This window comes from Cebus imitator, unplaced genomic scaffold (genome assembly GCF_001604975.1).
Source record: "Cebus imitator isolate Cc_AM_T3 unplaced genomic scaffold, Cebus_imitator-1.0 Scaffold370, whole genome shotgun sequence".
NCBI classification, from domain to species: Eukaryota; Metazoa; Chordata; class Mammalia; order Primates; family Cebidae; genus Cebus; species Cebus imitator.
This window is the reverse complement of record NW_016107685.1, coordinates 1,520,025-1,540,702: the sequence shown is the minus strand read 5'-3', so window position 1 is coordinate 1,540,702 and position 20,678 is coordinate 1,520,025. Positions and strand designations below refer to the sequence as shown.

General features: G+C 37.5%; 2 protein-coding genes across 2 annotated transcripts; one reads left to right on the top strand and one right to left on the bottom strand.

Annotated features, from left to right (window-relative positions):
• Positions 1 to 444: 444 nt before the first annotated feature.
• On the top strand, positions 445 to 5,856 carry LOC108288357 (olfactory receptor 56A3). Its single transcript, XM_017507256.2, has 2 exons — positions 445 to 682; positions 4,518 to 5,856. The coding sequence occupies exons 1-2, from the start codon at positions 644 to 646 to the stop codon at positions 5,499 to 5,501; spliced, it is 1,023 nt and encodes a 340-aa protein (XP_017362745.2). The 5' UTR covers positions 445 to 643; the 3' UTR covers positions 5,502 to 5,856.
• Positions 5,857 to 13,157: 7,301 nt separating this feature from the next.
• Positions 13,158 to 15,275, bottom strand: LOC108288283 (olfactory receptor 56A5-like). Its single transcript, XM_017507167.1, is given in 2 exon segments — positions 13,158 to 14,587; positions 14,590 to 15,275. Coding segments are annotated over 2 exon segments (939 nt in total). The 5' UTR covers positions 15,242 to 15,275; the 3' UTR covers positions 13,158 to 14,300.
• Between the last annotated feature and the right edge of the window lie 5,403 nt (positions 15,276 to 20,678).

The window sequence follows — 20,678 nt, the reverse complement described above, 5'->3', positions numbered from 1 at the left end:
TATTATAGGTCTTTTTTCTCTGAATATCACATTGCATTTTCTTAGTAAGATTTCATCCAGTTTTCTCTTGCATTTTAAATCATAATGGCTTGATAAAAGTCATGATAGATTAACACCAATCCATTGAATAGCATAGTTTGGGCTGTGCCTATCAAGCAAAACAAGCAGGAAGCCCACAAAAATTTCTGTTCACTTATTGGATCCACAGAAGGTGCTCAATGTGCATAGGCAAATGAATATGAACACAGATGGATGTGTACATAAGATCCCAGTACCCAGGAGATGTACTTACTGCCTACAGGACAAGCAGTCAATGTAGCACTGACTTACCAGGGGTTCTTTGTTACAGAAAGAAAAAATCATTTTCTTCTCCCATCTGCCTACCTGTTTATCCCAGGAGGACCTTTTGGTCCCAAGGGAGGAGGGATTAAGAAGCTCCCAGAGGGCAGGGTTTCTGAGGCATTACAGTTATAACTGCCCCAGATATTTCTGGAACTAACAAGAGCACCAATATTAATGGAGCCAAACTTCATGCTTCACATTTTCTGTGAGTCTGGCTAGAGGATGCCAACGGTGGCTTTACTGAGATTAGCCAGAGCCCTGGAGAGATCTCTGTCTTCAGTCCCTGTCTGTGCTCTTTTCCATGCCTGGGTCAATACTGCTGAAGGAGTCTGAAAAGGAAGTAAGTAGAGACGGCATCCTGTCTCAGGTAAAGTGGCATATGTGCTCTGGGACCTTCTCTCTTTTACTGTCCTCTGGGTACTTAGTGGTAGCAGAAATGCCAGAGAGTTGCAATTTGTCTATAGGAGATTAACAGGTAGCATGAAAGCTAAAAAGTGCATAATCTGGAGCCCAATTAAGAAAATTTGGAGTTTTCAAATCTGAATATGGAAATTTAGTGGCTTTAAAACAAAGAATATACCTACACATGTCTGAATTATAAAGAATTACATTTGGTTTCTATAACTTTAGAGGTTGAAGACAAAAATCACAGTTGGGGACCAGTGGAAGTCAGGAAGTAGTTCAAAAGATTTCTGCTCAAAATTGCTAAAATCTACTTCTGACAAGAACAGAAAGCTATTCCCAGAAGAATAGCCAGCTACCTGTCTTTGGATGCACTGAAAAATGCCTGAAACTATTCCTGAGAGAGATATCTTACAGGCCTGCCTGAATTTTATCAAGAAAGAACCCTAGCAACTTTTCTACTTTTTAAAACAGGGCTTCTTTGGTACTATTTGTGGGACTGTCTTGCAACCTGGGAAAGCCTAGGCTGACAGTCTTTCCTTTAGTCTTTGAGCTTCAGCTTCTCTGGCTCTCTCTTCTTGTTCCTGGCTAGAACTGGAAACCATTAGCCCCAAGTCTTAAGCTCTTGTGTGCCATTGGCAAGTTTTGATTACAAACCGAGATTGAATGATGAAAGGTGAAAAAAAGTAATTATGTTCCCAGATGCTTTACTTCTAGGGATGAGTACTTTATCAGTGCTTGTTGAATGATTGAAGAACATGCAGAAACATTAGAGAAAGAGAAGGAAAAAGGAAGAGTGAATAAGTTAGGAAAAAAATAAAATAATTCTCCTAAGTAATCCTCAGAAATTTCATCTTAGTGCTAAAAATAATTATGCCAAAGCTCTTCAGGAGACAGAAAACATACTCCAGACTGCTGAAAAACAGCCCTTAGGATTCATGTGCATGTGCATGGAGAGTGTGGGTAGAAAGAAAAACCTACAAAATATATAGAACAAAATCCCAAATAATACCGACATTTATGCATCACTACGGTAACACAGAGCACAGGTGTATTACTATTTTCACTGGCTTGGACATGAATGAATCATTCAGACTTTTGTTTCCTTCACAGTTGAACCCTGACAAACTGTAGGTAGACACATAAAACCACTAAAATTTGATTTGCCTATGTGAAAGATAAATTGCTAAAATAATCAACTTACCCTATCTACTTCAAAGTATTGTGAGTCACAAGTGAAACAGTATATTTAAAATTCATTTTGAACTTAACAAAGTCATTACAAATATACCCTACTATTTGCAGGAGAAAAGAATTGGGAGAATGCCTAAATCTCTCCAATATATAAGGTGAAGGGCCATGCCTGGCAGACTACATGGGGAATCAGGATCAGGAGGCATGAAGAGAGGATCCCTGGAGGAATGCTCATCCTCCCTCCACTGACAGCAGCCAGTTACTAACAGGGTCTTTCTAATGAGGAGAGTCTGACAGAAGCCAGTTGAACAAGGACTAGAACTGCATTTGGGAAATAAGAAAGACAACTGAAAACAAAAATACTACCTGAACCTATTCCAAAAAGTCTATTTCCATCAACAGGAAAATTTCATACAGTTTAGAGTTCACAGTTTTATTGTAACTTACTTCCTTGTGACCCTGTCCCCACCCCAAAACTTTTCCCTCTAACAGATCCAATTCTTAAAACTATCAATTGTATTTTGGGTAAAGTTTTTTAAAATAGGGTCCATGGAGCAAATATATATCATAGAATTATTTATTGGGTCTGGCTGGGCATGGTTTGTCACGCCTATAAACCTAGCACTTTGGGAGATGGAGGCGGGTGGATCACCTGAGATCAATAGATTGAGACCATCCTAGCCAACATGGTGAATCTCTGTCTCTACTAAAAATACAAAAAATTAGCCTGGTATGGTGGCAGGTGCCTGTAGTCCCAGCTACTCAGGAGACTGAGGCAAGAGAATCGCTCAAATCCAAGAGGCAGAGGTTGCAGTGAACCGAGATCATGCCACTGCAACCTTGCCTGGCAACAGAGCTAGACTCTGTCCCCCCTCCACAAAAAAATTATTTATTGGATCTGAAGGAACCCTAGAAATTAATCCAACCAAACCTCTATATTAGGTAGGATTAGGTTTAGAATAATAATATATAGATGGTTAAGAACCTGGATTTTGAAATATCACTTCTCTTGTCTGTAAGTGGTGATAATGAAACATATTCCACAGAATGTTGAATAACTAAATGGGATAAAGTGCTAAAACATTGGAGCACAGTTCCCAGCAAGTGGAAAGAATTACAAAAATAACCATTTAATTTTATTACATTAGTGAGCCAAAGTGGGAGAAACAGGACATTTCTTAAACATTCAATGAAAAGGAATTTCACACACTTGATCTTAGCCAAAAGGCCAAGAAGTGATGAAAAGGAATTTCTAATCCCACAAAAAATAACACCTGGGCACAAACCTCTGTCCCAGCAGATAGAAATACACACAATAAAACTGCATGATTTGAAGGATCCCCCAAAAGACCTGACCTACACCTTTGCCAAGCTGTAGTGTTCTTTCGGGGGCTCTCTTTCACAATGCAGGAGAGGGAAATCTTACACTCCTTTACCTTTAATGTGAGTGTGGGTACCACATCACTCTATTTATAACCTTTTTTCTGCAGCCTATCCCTTTTGTCACAGTCAACTCTCCTCTGCAGTCTCCTAATAATGTGTGCATATCTCTGGCATTCCTAATATCATTCGTTCTTATTACACCCATCATCTCCCACAGTGGTTATAGGTTTATATTCTTAAGAGTAATTGTAGTTTCTTATTAAATTTTGTGATCCTGGTATCTAATAGAATGCCCAGGAAAAGGGTTAAGCAATAATGGAATAGTGGCAAAATTAAACTACTGTCTAGAGAGTGGGAAATGTCTAACTGTATCATTATAGTCAATAGGGAAAAGGGAACTGGAAAGGAGATGGAAGGACTTTAAAGGTGAACTTCATCACTCCCACACCATTACAAGAAGAAAAACCAATTTTTCAGCATGTCTAATTACAAGCATTGTCCCTGATAGCTATATGAAAGTGTCCAATCTCCTTTTAGAGCCATTTCTTCCAGAAGTTAGGAAGCCTAAAAAATATGAACATCTGAAAAATAGAGAGATATTAGTCAATTATTTGGTAGGATCTATGCCTACTAAATAAAAATGAAATTTTAGGCAAAACACAACTTAACTAAACTTATTTTAGACATTGATTTTAAAAATCTCTAATTAAGCAAAATAAATGCAGCAGAAAGGTTAGAATAAGGATGTCATGGGGACTAGGGACATTTATCTAAGTCCCTTCTTTGTGCCAGGCTCTGCTATTTATTTCAGCATATTGCAATCGTCAATTTGTAGATGTGGTAGGCTACGTGTACATTAAAAAGGAAATTGAGAGAAAAAGAAACTTATGGGTTCAAATTTAGAGTCTCACTTGTCACGCTAAAATGGTATCCTAAGTATTTTCTCCTTTTCAGTTTCTTTAAAAAGGTAACCATTCTATTGAAAATAAACATTAAACAAAGTAAACATGTATAGATGAATCATGTCACCTCAGACAGCTGTACTGTTTAAAGTGATTGATAGGAAACTGAGGATAAACAGATGAATTTGCTTGGCTCTATGTAACCTGCTAGAAACCACAAGTTATACCTATGACAACTAGTGCAATCTTTGTGTATCAAGAATCCACAGCTAATTTGTAATCATAATTTTCCAGTTCACTAAAAGAAAGCAGGAAAATATATGGCAAAATATGACAGCACACCAAAATGGCACCCTCTCCACTGAAGCTTCAGACTTCCTCTTGAATTGTTTTATCAGATCCCCCAGCTGGCAGCACTGGCTGTCCCTGCCCCTCAGCCTCCTCTTCCTTTTGGCCATGGGGGCCAACGCCACCCTGCTGATCACCATCCGGCTGGAGGCCTCTCTGCACCAGCCCCTGTACTACCTGCTCACCCTCCTCTCCCTGCTGGACATCGTGCTCTGCCTCACCGTCATCCCCAAGGTCCTGGCCATCTTCTGGTTTGGCCTCAGTTCCATCAGTTTCCCTGCCTGCTTCCTGCAGATGTTCATCATGAATTGTTTCCTGGCCATGGAGTCCTGCACATTCATGCTCATGGCTTATGATCGTTATGTAGCCATCTGCCACCCACTGAGATATCCATCAATCATCACTGATCAATTTGTAGTCAAGGCTGCCATGTTTATTTTGACCAGAAATGTGCTCATGACTCTGCCCATTCCCATCCTCTCAGCACAACTCCGTTACTGTGGGAAAAATGTCATTGAGAACTGCATCTGTGCCAATATGTCTGTTTCCAGACTCTCCTGTGATGATGTCACCATCAATCGCCTCTACCAATTTACTGGAGGCTGGACTCTGCTAGGATCTGACCTCATCCTCATCTTCCTCTCCTACACCCTCATTCTGCGAGCTGTGCTGAGACTCAAGGCAGAGGGTGCTGTGGCAAAGGCCCTGAGCACATGTGGCTCCCACTTTATCCTCATCCTATTCTTCAGCACCATCCTTCTGGTTTTTGTCCTCACACATGTGGCTAAAAAGAAAGTCTCCCCTGATGTGCCAGTCTTGCTCAATGTTTTCCACCATGTCATCCCTGCAGCCCTTAACCCCATTGTTTATGGGGTGAGAACCCAAGAGATTAAACAGGGAATCCAGAGGTTGTTGAAGAAAGGGTGCTAACAAGGACAACTAAATCTCTGAATATCTAAAATAAGATAACCTATTAATCATTTAATGAATGAGTGGGCTGAAAATCATGTCTGTGAGCTATAACCTCAGACTCGGTACACTGAATATGTATGTGCTTTTCAGAAACATCAGTTTTATTAAGTCTATTTTTCTTTTTGCCCTTTTCTCAGAAATATTCTTGGCCCTCTCTCATTTTATTTCATTCTTATGATCATATTTCATCCAAAACGTTGACATTCCTTAAAGCAGATTTTAAAGTGAAAAATTTATGTTTCTGAACACACAGCTCTTATTATGTCATGAATCTTATATTATTAAAAATACAACTGTGGTTATTTTGTTGTGTCTGTTGTGTGTAATGTCCTTTTATTCTTATTTTCACAAAAGGGAATATATTGGAGAAAAAAACATAGTAGCTGAAATTTCAGTCCTCAATCGTGAAAGGTTCCTACTGGTCTGTAATTAGACCTTTTTCTCTCACCTTTCAACTATATCATTGCTATTCTCTAGTTCTCTCTCCGCCTCTCTTTCTTCCTCTCTCTCCGTCTCCTTCTCTTTCTTTGGAAGACAAGGTAAACTTTTGTAATGTGCATTGCAAGAGAGCAGGAGTTTTGCCCTGATTCCTCACATGAGTAACAATTATCAATGAGTGTTATTGCATAAGTGAGATTCCTGAATCCTCCTTCCTAATGTGGCTGTGCTTAGAACATTTATCTTTCAGAGCCAATATATCACAGGTTTTGGTATGCAAACAAAGCTTTGTTAATGAGTTAAAGGATCGCTAATATTGTAGCATATAATCCAACAATAATATTGACACCTAAAATATCTTTGCTGAACATTATTTTTTTATTAATTGGACAGCTGCTAAGCATGCACTGTGTCCTGTGAATTATGTTAGTTATTAAGAAACAAAAATAAATAGAACATTGTTATTGGCTTGAGGACCTCAAAATTTGGGTAGGAAAAATACAAATATGCCTTCCAGAACACATTCTTCTAAACTGTAGACCAGTGAGGAATTAAATAAAAGACATGTATGGGCAGTAAGATACTTGACCCTGTAAGAAAGCATTATATATATAGAGAAGGTCTGGGTAGTAGGCCTTGCACAACCACATGCACACACACACACACATACACACACACACAGCAAAGTTGGGTCTTGCCTGGGAAGAAATCAAATGAAAGAAATAACTCTAATTCCCATTACTCATCCAATACCTGAGAATAGTAAGCGATTTGTTTTTGAATATTCTTCTAAAATACAAGAAGAAGTTTGGTGCTTCAATAACAACTTACAAGTGTGTGTCACTTTGTTTTGGCCATACAAGGGAAAATTTTCAAGTATCTAACGCCAAGCCTGTCCCAAATGTGTGGGTGTTTTAAATTTAACCGAAAGCACCTGAGATTAAGCCCTGTCCTACTCAAGCAGACATTCTGCAGAGCTCTGTCCATTCATTTCTCTTCTCCATCTTGCAAAAATAATAATAATAAATTAGCACTTAATTCCCCTGTTCCTGGATATCTCGTAACCTACTGATTGAAAAATAAGCATGTACAACATATAAGAAGCGATAATTAAAAGCTTATAATCAATAATTTAATTAGAAATTTCTCAAAAGTGAAAAGCCATCTGTTAAGATCCAACTAGATACACCTTTTTCTTTATTATCCAAACAAGAAGGACTCCCGAAATCTCATTCTCTGAAACATTTCAACATAAGAAAAATGTCTTGGCTATAAATATGCATAACTATATACCTATGGAAGAATCTTACAATTATAAAGATATAACATGCTTGTAAGGTAAATTTAAGCTACCATTTCTTAGGGTATACTAAAAGTCTGAAAGTTTTAACAATATGCCATATTAACATATACTCAACAAAACACCAAACTTTGAGGACTAAGACTCATGTCATTGCAACATTAAATTTGTTTGTATAACAAGATCACATTGTTTGTATAACAAATCTAGATTACATTGTTTGTATAACAAATCTAGATGTCTATAATGAGCTGTTAGAAAATAACCTCGGGTGCCAGGAAAAAGACACATTGAGGGATTTAGAGTACATGCCACCCTGAGACTAAGAAAATTTTCCATAAGTCTCGTCTTCCAAAAGAATATGGTAAAAAGTTCATATTTTAAAAATATTTGCCTGAAAAATCTGTTTTGCTTTATTTATATGTAATTTTTAGACATTTATGGACAATGTCGAAACAATATCAGCATATATTTACTCGACAAACAAGATGAACAAATTATGGTTTTATCTCACAAAAATAGCTAATATTAATGCAGATTTCCTCTAGAACTCTGCAGTGCAATATGAGCCACATATTTAATTTTAAACTTGTTAGTAGACACATTGAAAAAGTAGAAACAGGCAAAATTAGTTCTAATAATATATTTTTATTTAGTCCAACATTTCAATAATGAAAATATTATCATTTCAACACATAATAAATGTAAGATAATCATTAATGTGATATTGCACATTCCTTTTCTGTACTAAGTCTTTGAAATACACTGAGCATTTTATACTTAAAGCACATTTTAATTCAGACTACCCAGATTGCAAGCATTCAACAGCCACGTGAGGCTAATGACTATGATGTTAATCAGTACCACTCTAGAAGTTTTACTTTGAAAGTCAGATACGGATAGAAAATAAAGTTGATTAGAAAATATATATTCATCCTGTAATACATCTTATATCATAATATAATACACTTATATTTATGTTATTTTGTTTCAGCTATAATTTTTCTTTTTTATATGCTTTGCCAGGGAAGTCGGAGTTTTAGAGGAGAGCAAAGATTTTTTTTTAATGTTGCAATGACATGAGTGCTAAATCTTAGGAACTAAGGTGAGAAGATTTATTTTAAAAAGAAGTTTCAGTTACTAGCTTTGTAAAACATATGGTCCTGAAATCCCACAGTGACAGATTTCAAGAAGAGCCAAACCTAAGATCCTAAGGAAAAATTTAGATGGATATTTACTCATCACAAGTAAGGGATATTAGCATTAGAATAATCAACAGACATTAATTTGTTAAAGGTTTATTAGAAGGTAAATAATAAATATAACTTGTAATTCATTAAATTGTTCTTTACATCATTTACACACACATAGATATGACTATTTGAAACGATTTTTTGCTATATTATTTTAATAAAATGTATTTTAAATTAAAAGTTTAATAGTGAGATTGTTATAATATACAATAAAGCATGAGTAAGCTGTCTCTTTAAATCAAATTGCTGTTATTCATAAAATGAGGAAACTCAGATTATGCTGGTTAGACCTTATATTTTCCACACATTACATTTGAATTTTAGAATTGTGTTTTCTATTTTTGTGAAGATTGTCATTGGTATTTTGAAAGCGATTGCATTGAATCTGTACATAACTTTGGGTGGTATGGACATTTTAACACCCATTATGTTGTTTGCATATAGGGACAATTTAACTTCTTCCTTTCCAATTTGCATGACTTTTATTTTTCTCTTGCCTAAGTGCTAATGCTAGGACTTCAGTATTAGTAAAGAAAAGGGGTGAAAGTGGGCATCCTGGTCTTGTTCCAGATCTTGTTCCAGAAAAAGCTTCTAATTTTCCTTGTTGAATATGTTAGCTGTGAATATAACCTTTATTGTGTCGAGGTAAACTTCTTCTGTACCTAATTTATTAAGTTTTTATCATAAATGGAGATTAAATATTGTCAAATGATTTTTCCACATAGAGAAATGATTTGAAGATTTTTGTTCTTCATTCTGTTCATGGGATATATTACATTTAATTGATTTGCATATGTTGGTTTGCATTTATTCTTGCATCTCTGGATTGAATGTCACTTGATTGTGGTAAATACTCTTTTAATGTATTGTTGAGTTCAGTTTGCTAACCTTTTTGAAAATTTCTGCATCCATTTTCATCAGGGATATTGGCCTGTAGTTTTCTCTCTGTGTGCGTGTTCTCATCTGGTGTTGGTATCCTTGTAATGCTGGCCTCTTACAATGAGTTTTGAAGTATTTTCTCCTCTTCAACTTTTTGGAATAATTTGAGAAGAATTGATATTAGTTCTTTTCTAAAAATTTGGGAGAATTCAGCAATGAAGTCATCAGATTCTGCATTTTTCTTTAGTGAGAAATTTCTACTACTATCTGTATCTCATTACTCATTATTAAGAGTTTCTATTTCTTCATTATTCAATTCTGTAGGTTTTATGTGTCCAAAAATTTATCTATTAATTAGGTTAACTAATTTGTTGGTGTGTAGTTGATCAGAAAACAGTTCTCATGATACTTTGTATTTCTGTGGAATCCATTGCAGTGTCCCCTTTTTCATCTCTTGATCTTACATGAGTATTCTCTCTTTTTTCTTAGTTTTGCTAAAGCTTTGTTGATTTTCTCTTTTTTTAAAAACCCTCCATTTTGTTTTATCTTTTATATTATTTTTCTAGCCTACATTTTATTATTTCTGCTATTGTCTTTAAAATTTTTCTTCTTTGTGCTAATATTGGGTTTAGTTTGCTTTTATTTTTCTAGTTCCTTGAGATATAACATTAGGTTGTTTATCTGAGATCCCTTCTCCTTATTTGTGTATGTGTTTATTGCTATAACCTTATTATTAGAACTGCATTTTCTATATCCTGTAGGTCAGTAGTAATGAATTCCCTCAGCTCTTATTTCTCTGGGAGTCTTTATCTCTCCTTTGTTTTCAAAGAAGAGCTTTGCTGGGTATAGTATTCTTGGTCAGCAGTATTTTGGTGATTTTTTAAAATATATTTTTCATTCAGCACTTTGAATATATCATTGTACTTTCTCCTGGCCAGTAATATTTTTGCTGAGAATTCTGTTCCTAGGCATATTGGAACTCCTTTATACATTATTTGCTTATTTTCTCTTGCTGATTTCAAGGTCCCCTTTTTGTCTGAGCTTTGACACTTTTATTATAATATGTCTTGGAGTAGTCGATTGAATCTCATTGGTGATCTTGATCTTCTTTTACCTGGATATTTATCCCTTTCTCTGGGTTTGGAAAGTGTTTTGCTATTATTTCTTTAAATAATATTTCTACCCCCTTATCTTTCTCTACTCACTCTTGAATGCCAATAACTTGTACATTGTACATTTCATCTTTTGATGCTATCCCATAAATCCCTATTAAGCTTTCCTTATTATTTTTAATTCTTTTTTTCTCCTATCTCTGTATATTTTTAAATAACCTGTTTTTCTGTCTACATATTCTTTCTTCTGCTTCAACAACTCTACTGTTGATGCTCTATTATATTTTTCAGTTTATTCATTGTAATATTCAGCTCAGCATTTTTGTTTGATTTTTATGTTATTCTGTCAATTTCTTTGTAATATTTTTTATTTTACTTACTCATTATTTGCCTTATTTTCTTGAATTGTTTCTGTGTGTTTTCTGAAAGTTTTTTAAGCTTCCTTAAAACACTATTCTGTATTTTTTGTCACATAGTATATACATCTCCATCTCTTTAAGCCCAATTACTGGCACCTTAGTTTGTCCATTTGGTGATGTCATTCTTCCCTGATTGCTCTTGATCCTTGTGGTCATAAGTTGATGCCTGTCCATTGAAAAGGTAAGTACTTATATCAGTTATCACAGTATGTCTTTCTCTGGGAATATTCTTCAACAATAAGCCTATTCAAAGATTTTGAACCAGTCTTCTGGTATGGTCCCTAAGCCAGTAGTCACCGCAGTCATTGAAGAACTGGGGGTACTGTACGCCTATGACTTCTGTGGCTAGTGTGCAGCAGTGGGCTGGAATTCCATGGCTTCTGAGGCTGGTACAGGGCCAGCCTAGAATTCAGTGGTCCCTGAGGCTGGCACAGCATTGGGGTGCAGTGAAAGTGCATGGCCATTGAGATCTGCATGTAGTTATGGGTTATTTGGAGTCCAAAGCTGCTATAGTCAGCCAGTGGTGATGAAGGCCAGAATTCAAGTCCATCTCACACATACATAGCTACAGGTTCCCATCTGGCACTGAGGCAGATCTAGAGGCTCAGTTTACAGACATTGGCATATAGGTCTGTCTGGTGCTGGGCTTTACTGTGGCATGGCTCAGGAATGAGGTCCAAGCAAAGTCCAATGCTTACTTCTCTGTCTTTCTCCTAAAATAGTATAGCTCTCTTTGTTCTGTTTCCTGATGTTGGGGGAGGGGTAGCATGAGTAAGGCGAAATTGTCCTTCCTACCTTCTTCAATGCATCTTTTCTTATTATTATGCTATAACCAGGTACTGTGATCTCTCACGTGGTTTTCTTAGCTCTTGTAAAAACATTTTAATGCATGAACAATTGTTCACATTGATGTTCCTATGGGTGAATGGTCACTGGAGAATCCTATTCCAATATTTTGCTCCACTTTCCTCCCAAATGAAAAGAAGACATTTGAGAAATCAATGTGCATAAGAAAATAATAAAATTCATTTCCACTTATAAGTTAGTAACATGTTTTAGGATCTGGTTAAAAACGTTTTATAAATTAGGTCATCCAATTTATCCAGTAAACAGAAAAGTCAAAAAGTAAGAGGGTAATTAACTATTACTCTTCCTAAATGAGTACATTATAACTCATACTGAGATTGGTGAGTCAAAAGTCAACATCTTATCAGTGGCTGAATCAGTGTTCCTGGAACATAAATGAAAGTCAGCCTCATTCCAATAAGCAGGATTAGGTTCTATGGCAGATAAGATTGCATTGAACTGTGAGCTATATAAGGCTTTATGTAAGAATATTTGGAGCATACATTGTGTTAATAATTTGATTCTTTCCCTAAGAAGCTGTTAAAGAAAATAAGAAACAAGATGTGCACATAAGATACACTTTTAGTCATCAAAATAACTAAATATATAAAGCATCATATTAAAGCTCTAAAATATATAAAGTAGAAAAAAAATGAATAAAACTCTTCACCAGATTCAGAGGAGTTTATAATCTACTACCAAAGGGAGATATACACATGACACAAGAAGGTCAGATTAATTTCATGGAGGTAAATAAAGGAAGGGTTTGTAGAGTATGTACAGTTTAAACTGAGACTTGTAAGATAGGCATAGCTTTTCAAATGAAGAAAGTAGTGTTGCTTTTTATGTGGAAGAGGTTACTGGAACATAGACTTAAAAAAAAAATTAGGAGGAGCATAATGTGAAAAAAAAATGAGCTACAAGCTAATTTGCATGATAGGTAAATGGAAGAGTAAAAAATGTTGTATTTCAATTAGGATCAGTCTTTGAAGTTGAGAAGGAGGGAAGATAGAAATATGGAAATCAAAGCCATTGTTTTGGTGAAAGACAATACTATAGAAATAATAATTTGGGCCAGGCGTAGTCACTCACAACTGTAATCACAGCACTTTGGGAGGCTAAGGCAGGTGGATTGCTTGAGCCCAGGAGTTCAGGACCAGCCTCAGCAACATAGCAAAACCCGTCTCTACAAAAAATATATATATATATTCACCAGGCATGGTGGTGCACACTTGTAGTCCTAGCTACTTGGGAGGCTGAGGGCTAAGGTGAAAGAATCACCTAAGCCCAGGAGGTGGAGGTTGCAGTGAGCCAGGATTGTGGCACTGCACTCTAGCCTGGGGGATAGAGTCAGACCCTGTCTCCTTGTCTCAAAAAAAGAAAAGAAACAATAAATTGGCTTATAAGCCTTCCAAAAATAATTTGATTATTATAGATTAGGGGACATTCTGAAATGACTTATAAAATAATATCTATGAGGTGCTCAATTACTAACAAAAAAGGGACCTGGCTACTAAATGTTAATTAATCCCAGGAAATAACGGTCAGTATCTAGGTCCCACCCTTTTTAGAGCATGATCAGGATAAAAATTGCAAAGTGTTAAACATACTTATTCTAAAAAGTCACTAATTCAGATGTCTGGATCCAAGGGAAGTTATACTGGCCCAGAGACAGGATATAAAGGTTGAGACAAGAGAGCTAAAAGTAGGATGAAAAAGACAGTTTAACTGTATATCTAAGACATGCAGGAAAGAGGGTGAATACAGATGGTGTCAGAAATCTGATGAAAAAATCAGGTAGGGTAGTATGAAGTCAGAAGTTGGCAAATATATCTTTAAAAAAGGACACACAAATTCACTTAAAACAAAACACACACACATACACATAAATATGAGTCATCTTAAGAGGTAAAAAATCACTAGGAAAAAATAACCATAAGAAATTCACACTCCATATAAGTCGCAATAGATAAAAATATTAACAAGATTTGTCAAGGAGAGAGGAGGCAGCGGATGTCACATATTATTCACTCTACATAAAATCAAAGTTCTTGAGTCAACATCTGTATCTCCATGAGAGATCCATTCATGGCAAAAATTAAAAAAAAATCACACTGAGCTGCATCAGGGAGAACCAAGACATCTAACAAATATGTATGTATTAAACAACAGTGGAATTTAAAAGCATTTAAAATAATTGGAATTACATTTATCCTTTATTTGAAAAACCATTCTAAGCTCCTGTGATTCTGGCTTGTCAATTCATACTCACATAGATGAAGTCAGGAAAATCTTCCAAATAATTCTAGAATGTCAAAACACTAAGATTCCAGTCAGTGCAACAAGAAGCTGGAGCCAAGAAGTGAATATCCGTATAATCAATTGAAACACTGAGGAAAGCCAAATCTAAACTTATTCTTACAGTAACAATTTAAATTTTCTATGCATCATAACAATTATTTCCATTATCAATTTCTGTTTTCAAGATCAGGTCTCATTCATTTTATTTCTTACAACCTCCTCAGCAGGTTCTGGATTCCCTGCTTGATCTCCTTGGTTCTCACACCATAAACAATGGGGTTCAGAGCTGGGGGAATGAGGTGGTGCAGGATGTTGAGCAGGATGGGGATGTCAGGAGGAATTCTCTTACTGGCCAGGTTAGTGATGAGCAGAACCAGCAGGACTGTGGTGAAGAAAAGGATAAGAATGAAGTGGGAACCACAAGTACCTAGAGCTTTGGCCATAGCTCCCTCAGCCTTAATCCTTAGCACAGTTTTCAAGATAAAAAAGTAAGAGAAACAATGAGGATGAGGTCAGAGCCCAGAAGAGTCCAACCTATAACAAACTGGTAGTGCTGATTCAAGGTGGTGTCATCACAAGAGAGTTTGGAAACAGACACATTAGTACAGATGCAGTTCTTGATAATGTGTCCTGCACAGTATCGGAGTCGAGAAGAAAGTAAGGGGATAGGCATAGTAAGAAGGCCATTCCTGGCCACAACAAAGATGGCAGCCCTAGCCACAAATTGATCAGTGATGATAGATGAGTACCGTAGGGGCTTACAGATGGCCACATAGCGGTCATAGGCCATGATCATGAATGTACAGGACTCCATAGCCAGAAAACTGTTCATGATGTACATCTGGAGGAAGCAGGCAGGGAAGCTGATCGACCTGAAGTCAAGCCAGAAGATGGCCAGGACCTTGGGGATAACGGTGAGGCAGAGCACAATGTTCAGCAGGGAGAGGAGGCTGAGCAGGTGGTATAGGGGCTGGTGCAGAGAGGCCTCCAAATAGATGGTGATCAGGAGGGTGGCGTTGGCCAACATGGCCAGGAGGAAGAGGAGGCTGAAGGGCAGGGACAGCCAGTGCTGCCAGCTCTGGAAATTGGGGAAACAAATGAGGAATAATTCAGAGACTGGGGAATTGGAGTGGTTGCTGGGTAAAGTCATGAAATAAATCCTCAGCTGAGAAAATTTCACCTGAAATTGTGTTTGATAAGACATAGGAATTAGAAATAGAAAGCAAAGCTATTAAAACATTTGCTAACACTTTCTAATTTATAAGATGTATGAGATACAGATGACCAATCCCAAATGAAGGCAATGTTTAGTAAATATTAACATAAATAGTGGAATGCTTAGTAAATTATTACTGAAGTTAATTTAGAAAAGCAAATAAAACAGACTAAAGTTTCGAAGAAAAATGATAGAAATTACTTCATTAAAACAAACTGTAAACTACAAAAAATTCCAAATGATATTGACAAAACAAATTGAATAATTATAGATGCCACAGGCTAGAAATACCCAAGTTTATAATCTAGAGTTAATAAATATGTCATAAAATAATTTAATTATAGGGCCCTTTCAGTAAGTAATGTATAATTTGTTAGATGGGGGAAAATAAGTATTTCTCTCTTTTTATTAAACACCAAAGGACATTTCAGATGGAAAAAATGTGTGATATATTCCCAATCCTATTATAAACTAGAAGAAAACAAAAGTAAATATTGATTAAATGTATAGAGGAGCTCCCAATCTCCCTATCACTCTGACATATTGTCCTGTGGCACAACCCATCCTGGACATACTTAATCCAAGCCTGCACAAGTGCATCTCAATGTTCCTATAGAAAGTTGTGCTCAAAGCTTATGCTGTTGTCATCAAAATTCATAACCACTCATCTGAAATGAAAATTTAGTACACATATTCATGATGATAACCTTCTCTGGTTAATTCATTCCTTTATCCACTTCAAGCAATTTTTCATATTTTCTATTCTTTTCAAATACTAAATCTCCTCTTCTCTCAGATAACCTCTCTAACTGCTTCATAAAGACAGCAGAAACATCAGATACAAGTCCTCTACTTCCCATGACAGACTCATAAACTCATCAACATCTACATCCTTGCTTTGCTTTTCTCATTGCACCAGCAGAATCGAGGGTCTATCCTTCCTCTGAATGGCAATCCTTGACCTCACATTTTGATTCTATTCACCTTAGGAACCCTGGCTCACGAATTATCCAGCCCATTTCCTGTGCATTCAACCTCTTCTAAATCCTTCCCATGGATATTCAAAATGTTCAAGTCTCTCATATCTTAATTACTTTCTTTATCTATCCTGCATTCTCATTTGGATAAAGATCATGATTTCATTTTTTGGAGAAATATACTAATCTCTTTCTTCTTCCTATTTCACACCCAAACTTTTAAAGGCTCAAAGAAGGCAATGGACATCTAAAAAGGGACAAATGACTGTTGATTCAGTAATCCAATTGAGAAGTGATCAGTGTATGAACGAATAGCTCTGGGATGGCTGTGAGGATGAAGAAAAGGGGCATATCTGAGAGGTATAAATATAATGATAGTGATATAAATACAGTGATTACACTAGTTGCATAGAAGAGGAGAAGATAGAATTCTAAGACTGCACTGTCTGTTCTGTCTCAAATTACTAAGTAAGTTTCACAAAATAAAAAATAGGCTTTGAAAAGACTTGATATATGGTGTGGAGGCAGAGATATGGATCCAATTTTGATGTGTTGTTTATTGGCTCTGTAAGCTATCAAAATATATATGAAATGAAATGTTAGAGAAAGTAGTTTAAACTCATTTGAAAGTTAAAGAACTGGAAATCATCAACACACAACATATAGTTCAAACCATAGGACTTTAAATAGATATAATTATGGAGAATATATAGATTAAAGACAAAAAAAAACCATAAAATAGAACCCTTAGAAATGCCTATCCTTAATCTTAGGACCAGAAGAGGTAAAGATATTGCAAGAAGACCAAAAAGGAATGAACAGAGAAATAATTGAAAATGAAATGGAGTGGACAGACATGCTCACATGAAGCATTTCAGCTATGTGAGAAAGAGATTATCCATTGCATTCAGCAATTAGGTAATCATTGGTGATCCTAGCAAAGAGTTCCATGTGAAGACAGAAATAGAATGGGGGAGGACAGGGAGCCAGCAGGACTGGAGTGAATGGACACCGGGAGGACTAATCACCTCATCAGAGATCTTCAACAAACAGCTTCACATGGAGGGAAAACTAAATGCACAGGTAGAACGGCATGTATCAATGCATAGATTTTTTTTTTTTTTTTACAAAAATCAAAGTGAATACATTTAAACTGAGGGGCAAAAGTCTAGGAAGAAAAATATAGATGATTAAAAAGAGGAAAAAAAGATAAAACAACAGCCCTGGAGAGACAACTACTATTTCCATTAAATACTGTACAAAACACACCACCGCCTAACTTTCTCTTCTCTCCTTCCCCAATCCACTGTTAAATCTCTGAGATACACAGGACGCATTTTCTATCTTTTATCTGATATTGTTTTTACAATATCCAGAACTTAATAATTTCTTAATAAATGCTTGTGGGGTAAACGTTTGATTTTTATTTTGACTAAAACAAGAAAAAAAAAATAAAAAGGAAAATATTAACCAAAGAAATCAAGGGAACTGACGGGGAAATCTAGGCAAGCCACAGGAAGAAGCTCAAGATAATAGGAGCTGAGTGAGCTGTGGGCCAGAGGTAGAGACAGTGACAAAACTAATCTCATGTGGAAGCTTGGGTAATCTTAAGGCATTCTACGTTAGTGCTCTCTGGCCCCAAAAGCTGGCACTCGATGGGAGGGATACCCCTGATTCACCCCACTGACCTACTAGGTCATTTGCCTTCATACATACAGCACCACCAAACTACCTGGTAGTTCCTTCAAATGGAAATGAAAGCCTTAGAGATCTTGCAGTCCACCACGGCAGAATAGATCCCGTCACCCTAATATATTCTTATTTCTCGCCCTCTGCTCATTCTCTTTTCTGTAGTCCACTATCTCTGAGAGATCACTTCTTTAACTTGTGTTTTTTCTCACCTCTTACGTGTAGTCCCTATCTGTGACCATGCTTCACAATTCCCAGATTCCAATCCATCCTCGTCAAGTCCTCATTCCTTTCTCACATTGTAGACAATTGTTCTGAACAAATTCATCTTCTGCTATCTGGCTTTTACTAAGAAAACTGTATTTAGTATAAAGAATATGAGAGGACGGATGAAAAGGAATAGTAGTAGAGAAAAAGTGGTTAGATACCTGAACATACTGTCAGGTGGAGTTACAGGCATAAATGTGAGTCAAACTTTTGATATATTCTGTTAATAACTATTACAAAGGAACACTGCACTAACAGAAGTAACAGTGATCAGAAAGAGATGGTTAACTTTTATTCTGCTTTGCTTTTGTTCAAATATGCTTTGGATATTGTATCCAATTTAATTTACCTTGATTTAGGGACCACTTCTGAAACTGTACCACGTAGAAATAAAGGACCCAGCATAAAGAAGATACTAAAAACTCATTATAAGAAGCATTTAGGAAAGTGTAGATATTTTAACTAAGTGAAGCCTTCCAAAATATATGACTGACCTTCAAGGGGAAGAAGAAAAAACGAGGGCTATTACGAAAAAATCACAGGGAAGTCTGTTCCTGCTGCTATAAATCATGTCTAATAATCAGAGGAAGCTTTCTCTCCCATTAACACCGGAAACATGTCAGGAGAAGGCAGTGAGCACATTTCCTCACCAGCTCTTGCCCTGAGCCTCAAGGCCCTGGGTGCCCTGTGTCATATTAAAATCAAAATGCTGTCCCAGAACCCTTCTTTTTCTCTTTTAAATCCCTAGATTGCTATTTCTGGGCACACGTGCATGAAGTTCTCAGCCACAGAACACATGGGATCCCTTGTACGCAATAATATGAGATTGCTGAGACTATAGAAGAGCCTTCCAGCAGGAAACTAGGATTCCTAAATCCTCATGCATCCAATATCAGAACTCACAGACTTTTCCTTCTTTTTTCATGGGGGCCAATATAAGCATGAGGAGAAAGTCTCCTGTTGAGTCCTCTGGTGACCCAGGGTCTCCTGACCCACCATAGCATTGTTCCCCTCCCTTACTCATGAAACTCACAGAGGATACAACAGATTAAGTCCTGCTTGAGGAATCAGCTGCCTGCATCCAGTTATCAGAGCTGAGACTGCTTCTGAATCTAGCAGGTTTTATAATCTACTGTCAGCTCCTCACACTGTCCCATCCCCTTCTCCAAGCCAGCTGGGAGCAGTAGTTTGGGATACTGGGACACGGCAGGTAAGTTAAAAGTTCCCATGAGACCTAGGCTGGAGTGCAGTGACACAATCTTGGCTCTCCGCAACCTCTGCCTTCCAGGTTCAAGCAATTCTCCTGCCTCAACCTCCCTAGTAGCTGGGATTACAGGCGCCTGCCACCACACCCAGCTAATTTTGGTATTTTTAGTAGAGATGGGTTTTATGGTGTTGGCCAGGCTGGTCTCAAACTCCTGACCTCAAGTGACCAGCCTGCCTCAGCCTCCCAAAGTGCTGGGATTACAGGCATGAACCACCGCACCTAGCAAAGAACACGATTTAAATGTGGGAGAGAATTCAATTCTGTGTCTATCTGCTTGACCACACAGACCATCCTCTTAAACATTCGCTTATTCTACATTCAACACTGTCATTGCACTGTCTGCCACCATACCACCACTCTGCCACTGCCAGCACATGTGCTGCCCTGACACTGCCTGAACACACATCCAAGTAAACACTTTCCTGCCACTTCCCTGATGAAGCACTTTTGCCAGCACCCTCCATTGGGCTGTTGTTGCCAGGGGACTGAGAACACCTTGACTCCTCCAGTGTAGTAAGTGCTTAAGTTAGAGGGGCAAGAGAACAAAGCCAGGGGCCTGGTCCCAGCCCCTCAGGGTTAGAGCACGCAACCCAGGAGTGCTGAGCTGAGTCTTGGCCCCCTGAAAATGTCCAGAAATGAAGCCAGTTGACTGAATCCAAATTATATCACAGTGAAAGCCTCAGGGACACCAAAGAATAAAAAAGCAAAAAGCCTCATCCTAAGGAGAAATTCAAAGATTCAAGGAACATCAGACAACACAGGGGAGAAAAAAACAGCATAAGAACTTATGGTGGCAGTGGCAGTGCAATGAGAGTGGTAGTGTAACAGCATGGTGGGGTCCACGCATACATGTGCATTGGCAGTGGCAGGGTGGTGACATTGAGGTTTGTGTACATGTGTGTACATCGGTGATGGTGGGGTGTCAATGTCTACATGACTTTAGCAAAGCAGTGGGACAGGCTGCAGGTGGGTGCATGCCAGTGGTTGGGAGCCTTCTGCCAAAGCTGACAATTAGGTGGAGTCTGTTGGTGAAGGAGCTATGGCAGTTGTCACTGCGAAGCTCCTTGATTTGGCAACTGAGGTTGTGACACAAGCATGTGCAGCCATGCTGGGACCCTGAGAGAGGCTGGCAGACAGGGTAGCACTCAGATCAGACTTGCCTGGTCCCACA

Excerpts from the sequence above, each read along its gene's own strand:
- LOC108288357 (XM_017507256.2), top strand. The coding sequence starts at position 644 with ATGCCTGGGTCAATACTGCTGAAGGAGTCTGAAAAGGAA. Across the intron at positions 683-4,517 it reads TGAAGGAGTCTGAAAAGGAA|TTCACTAAAAGAAAGCAGGA; the intron begins GTAAGTAGAGAC and ends ATAATTTTCCAG.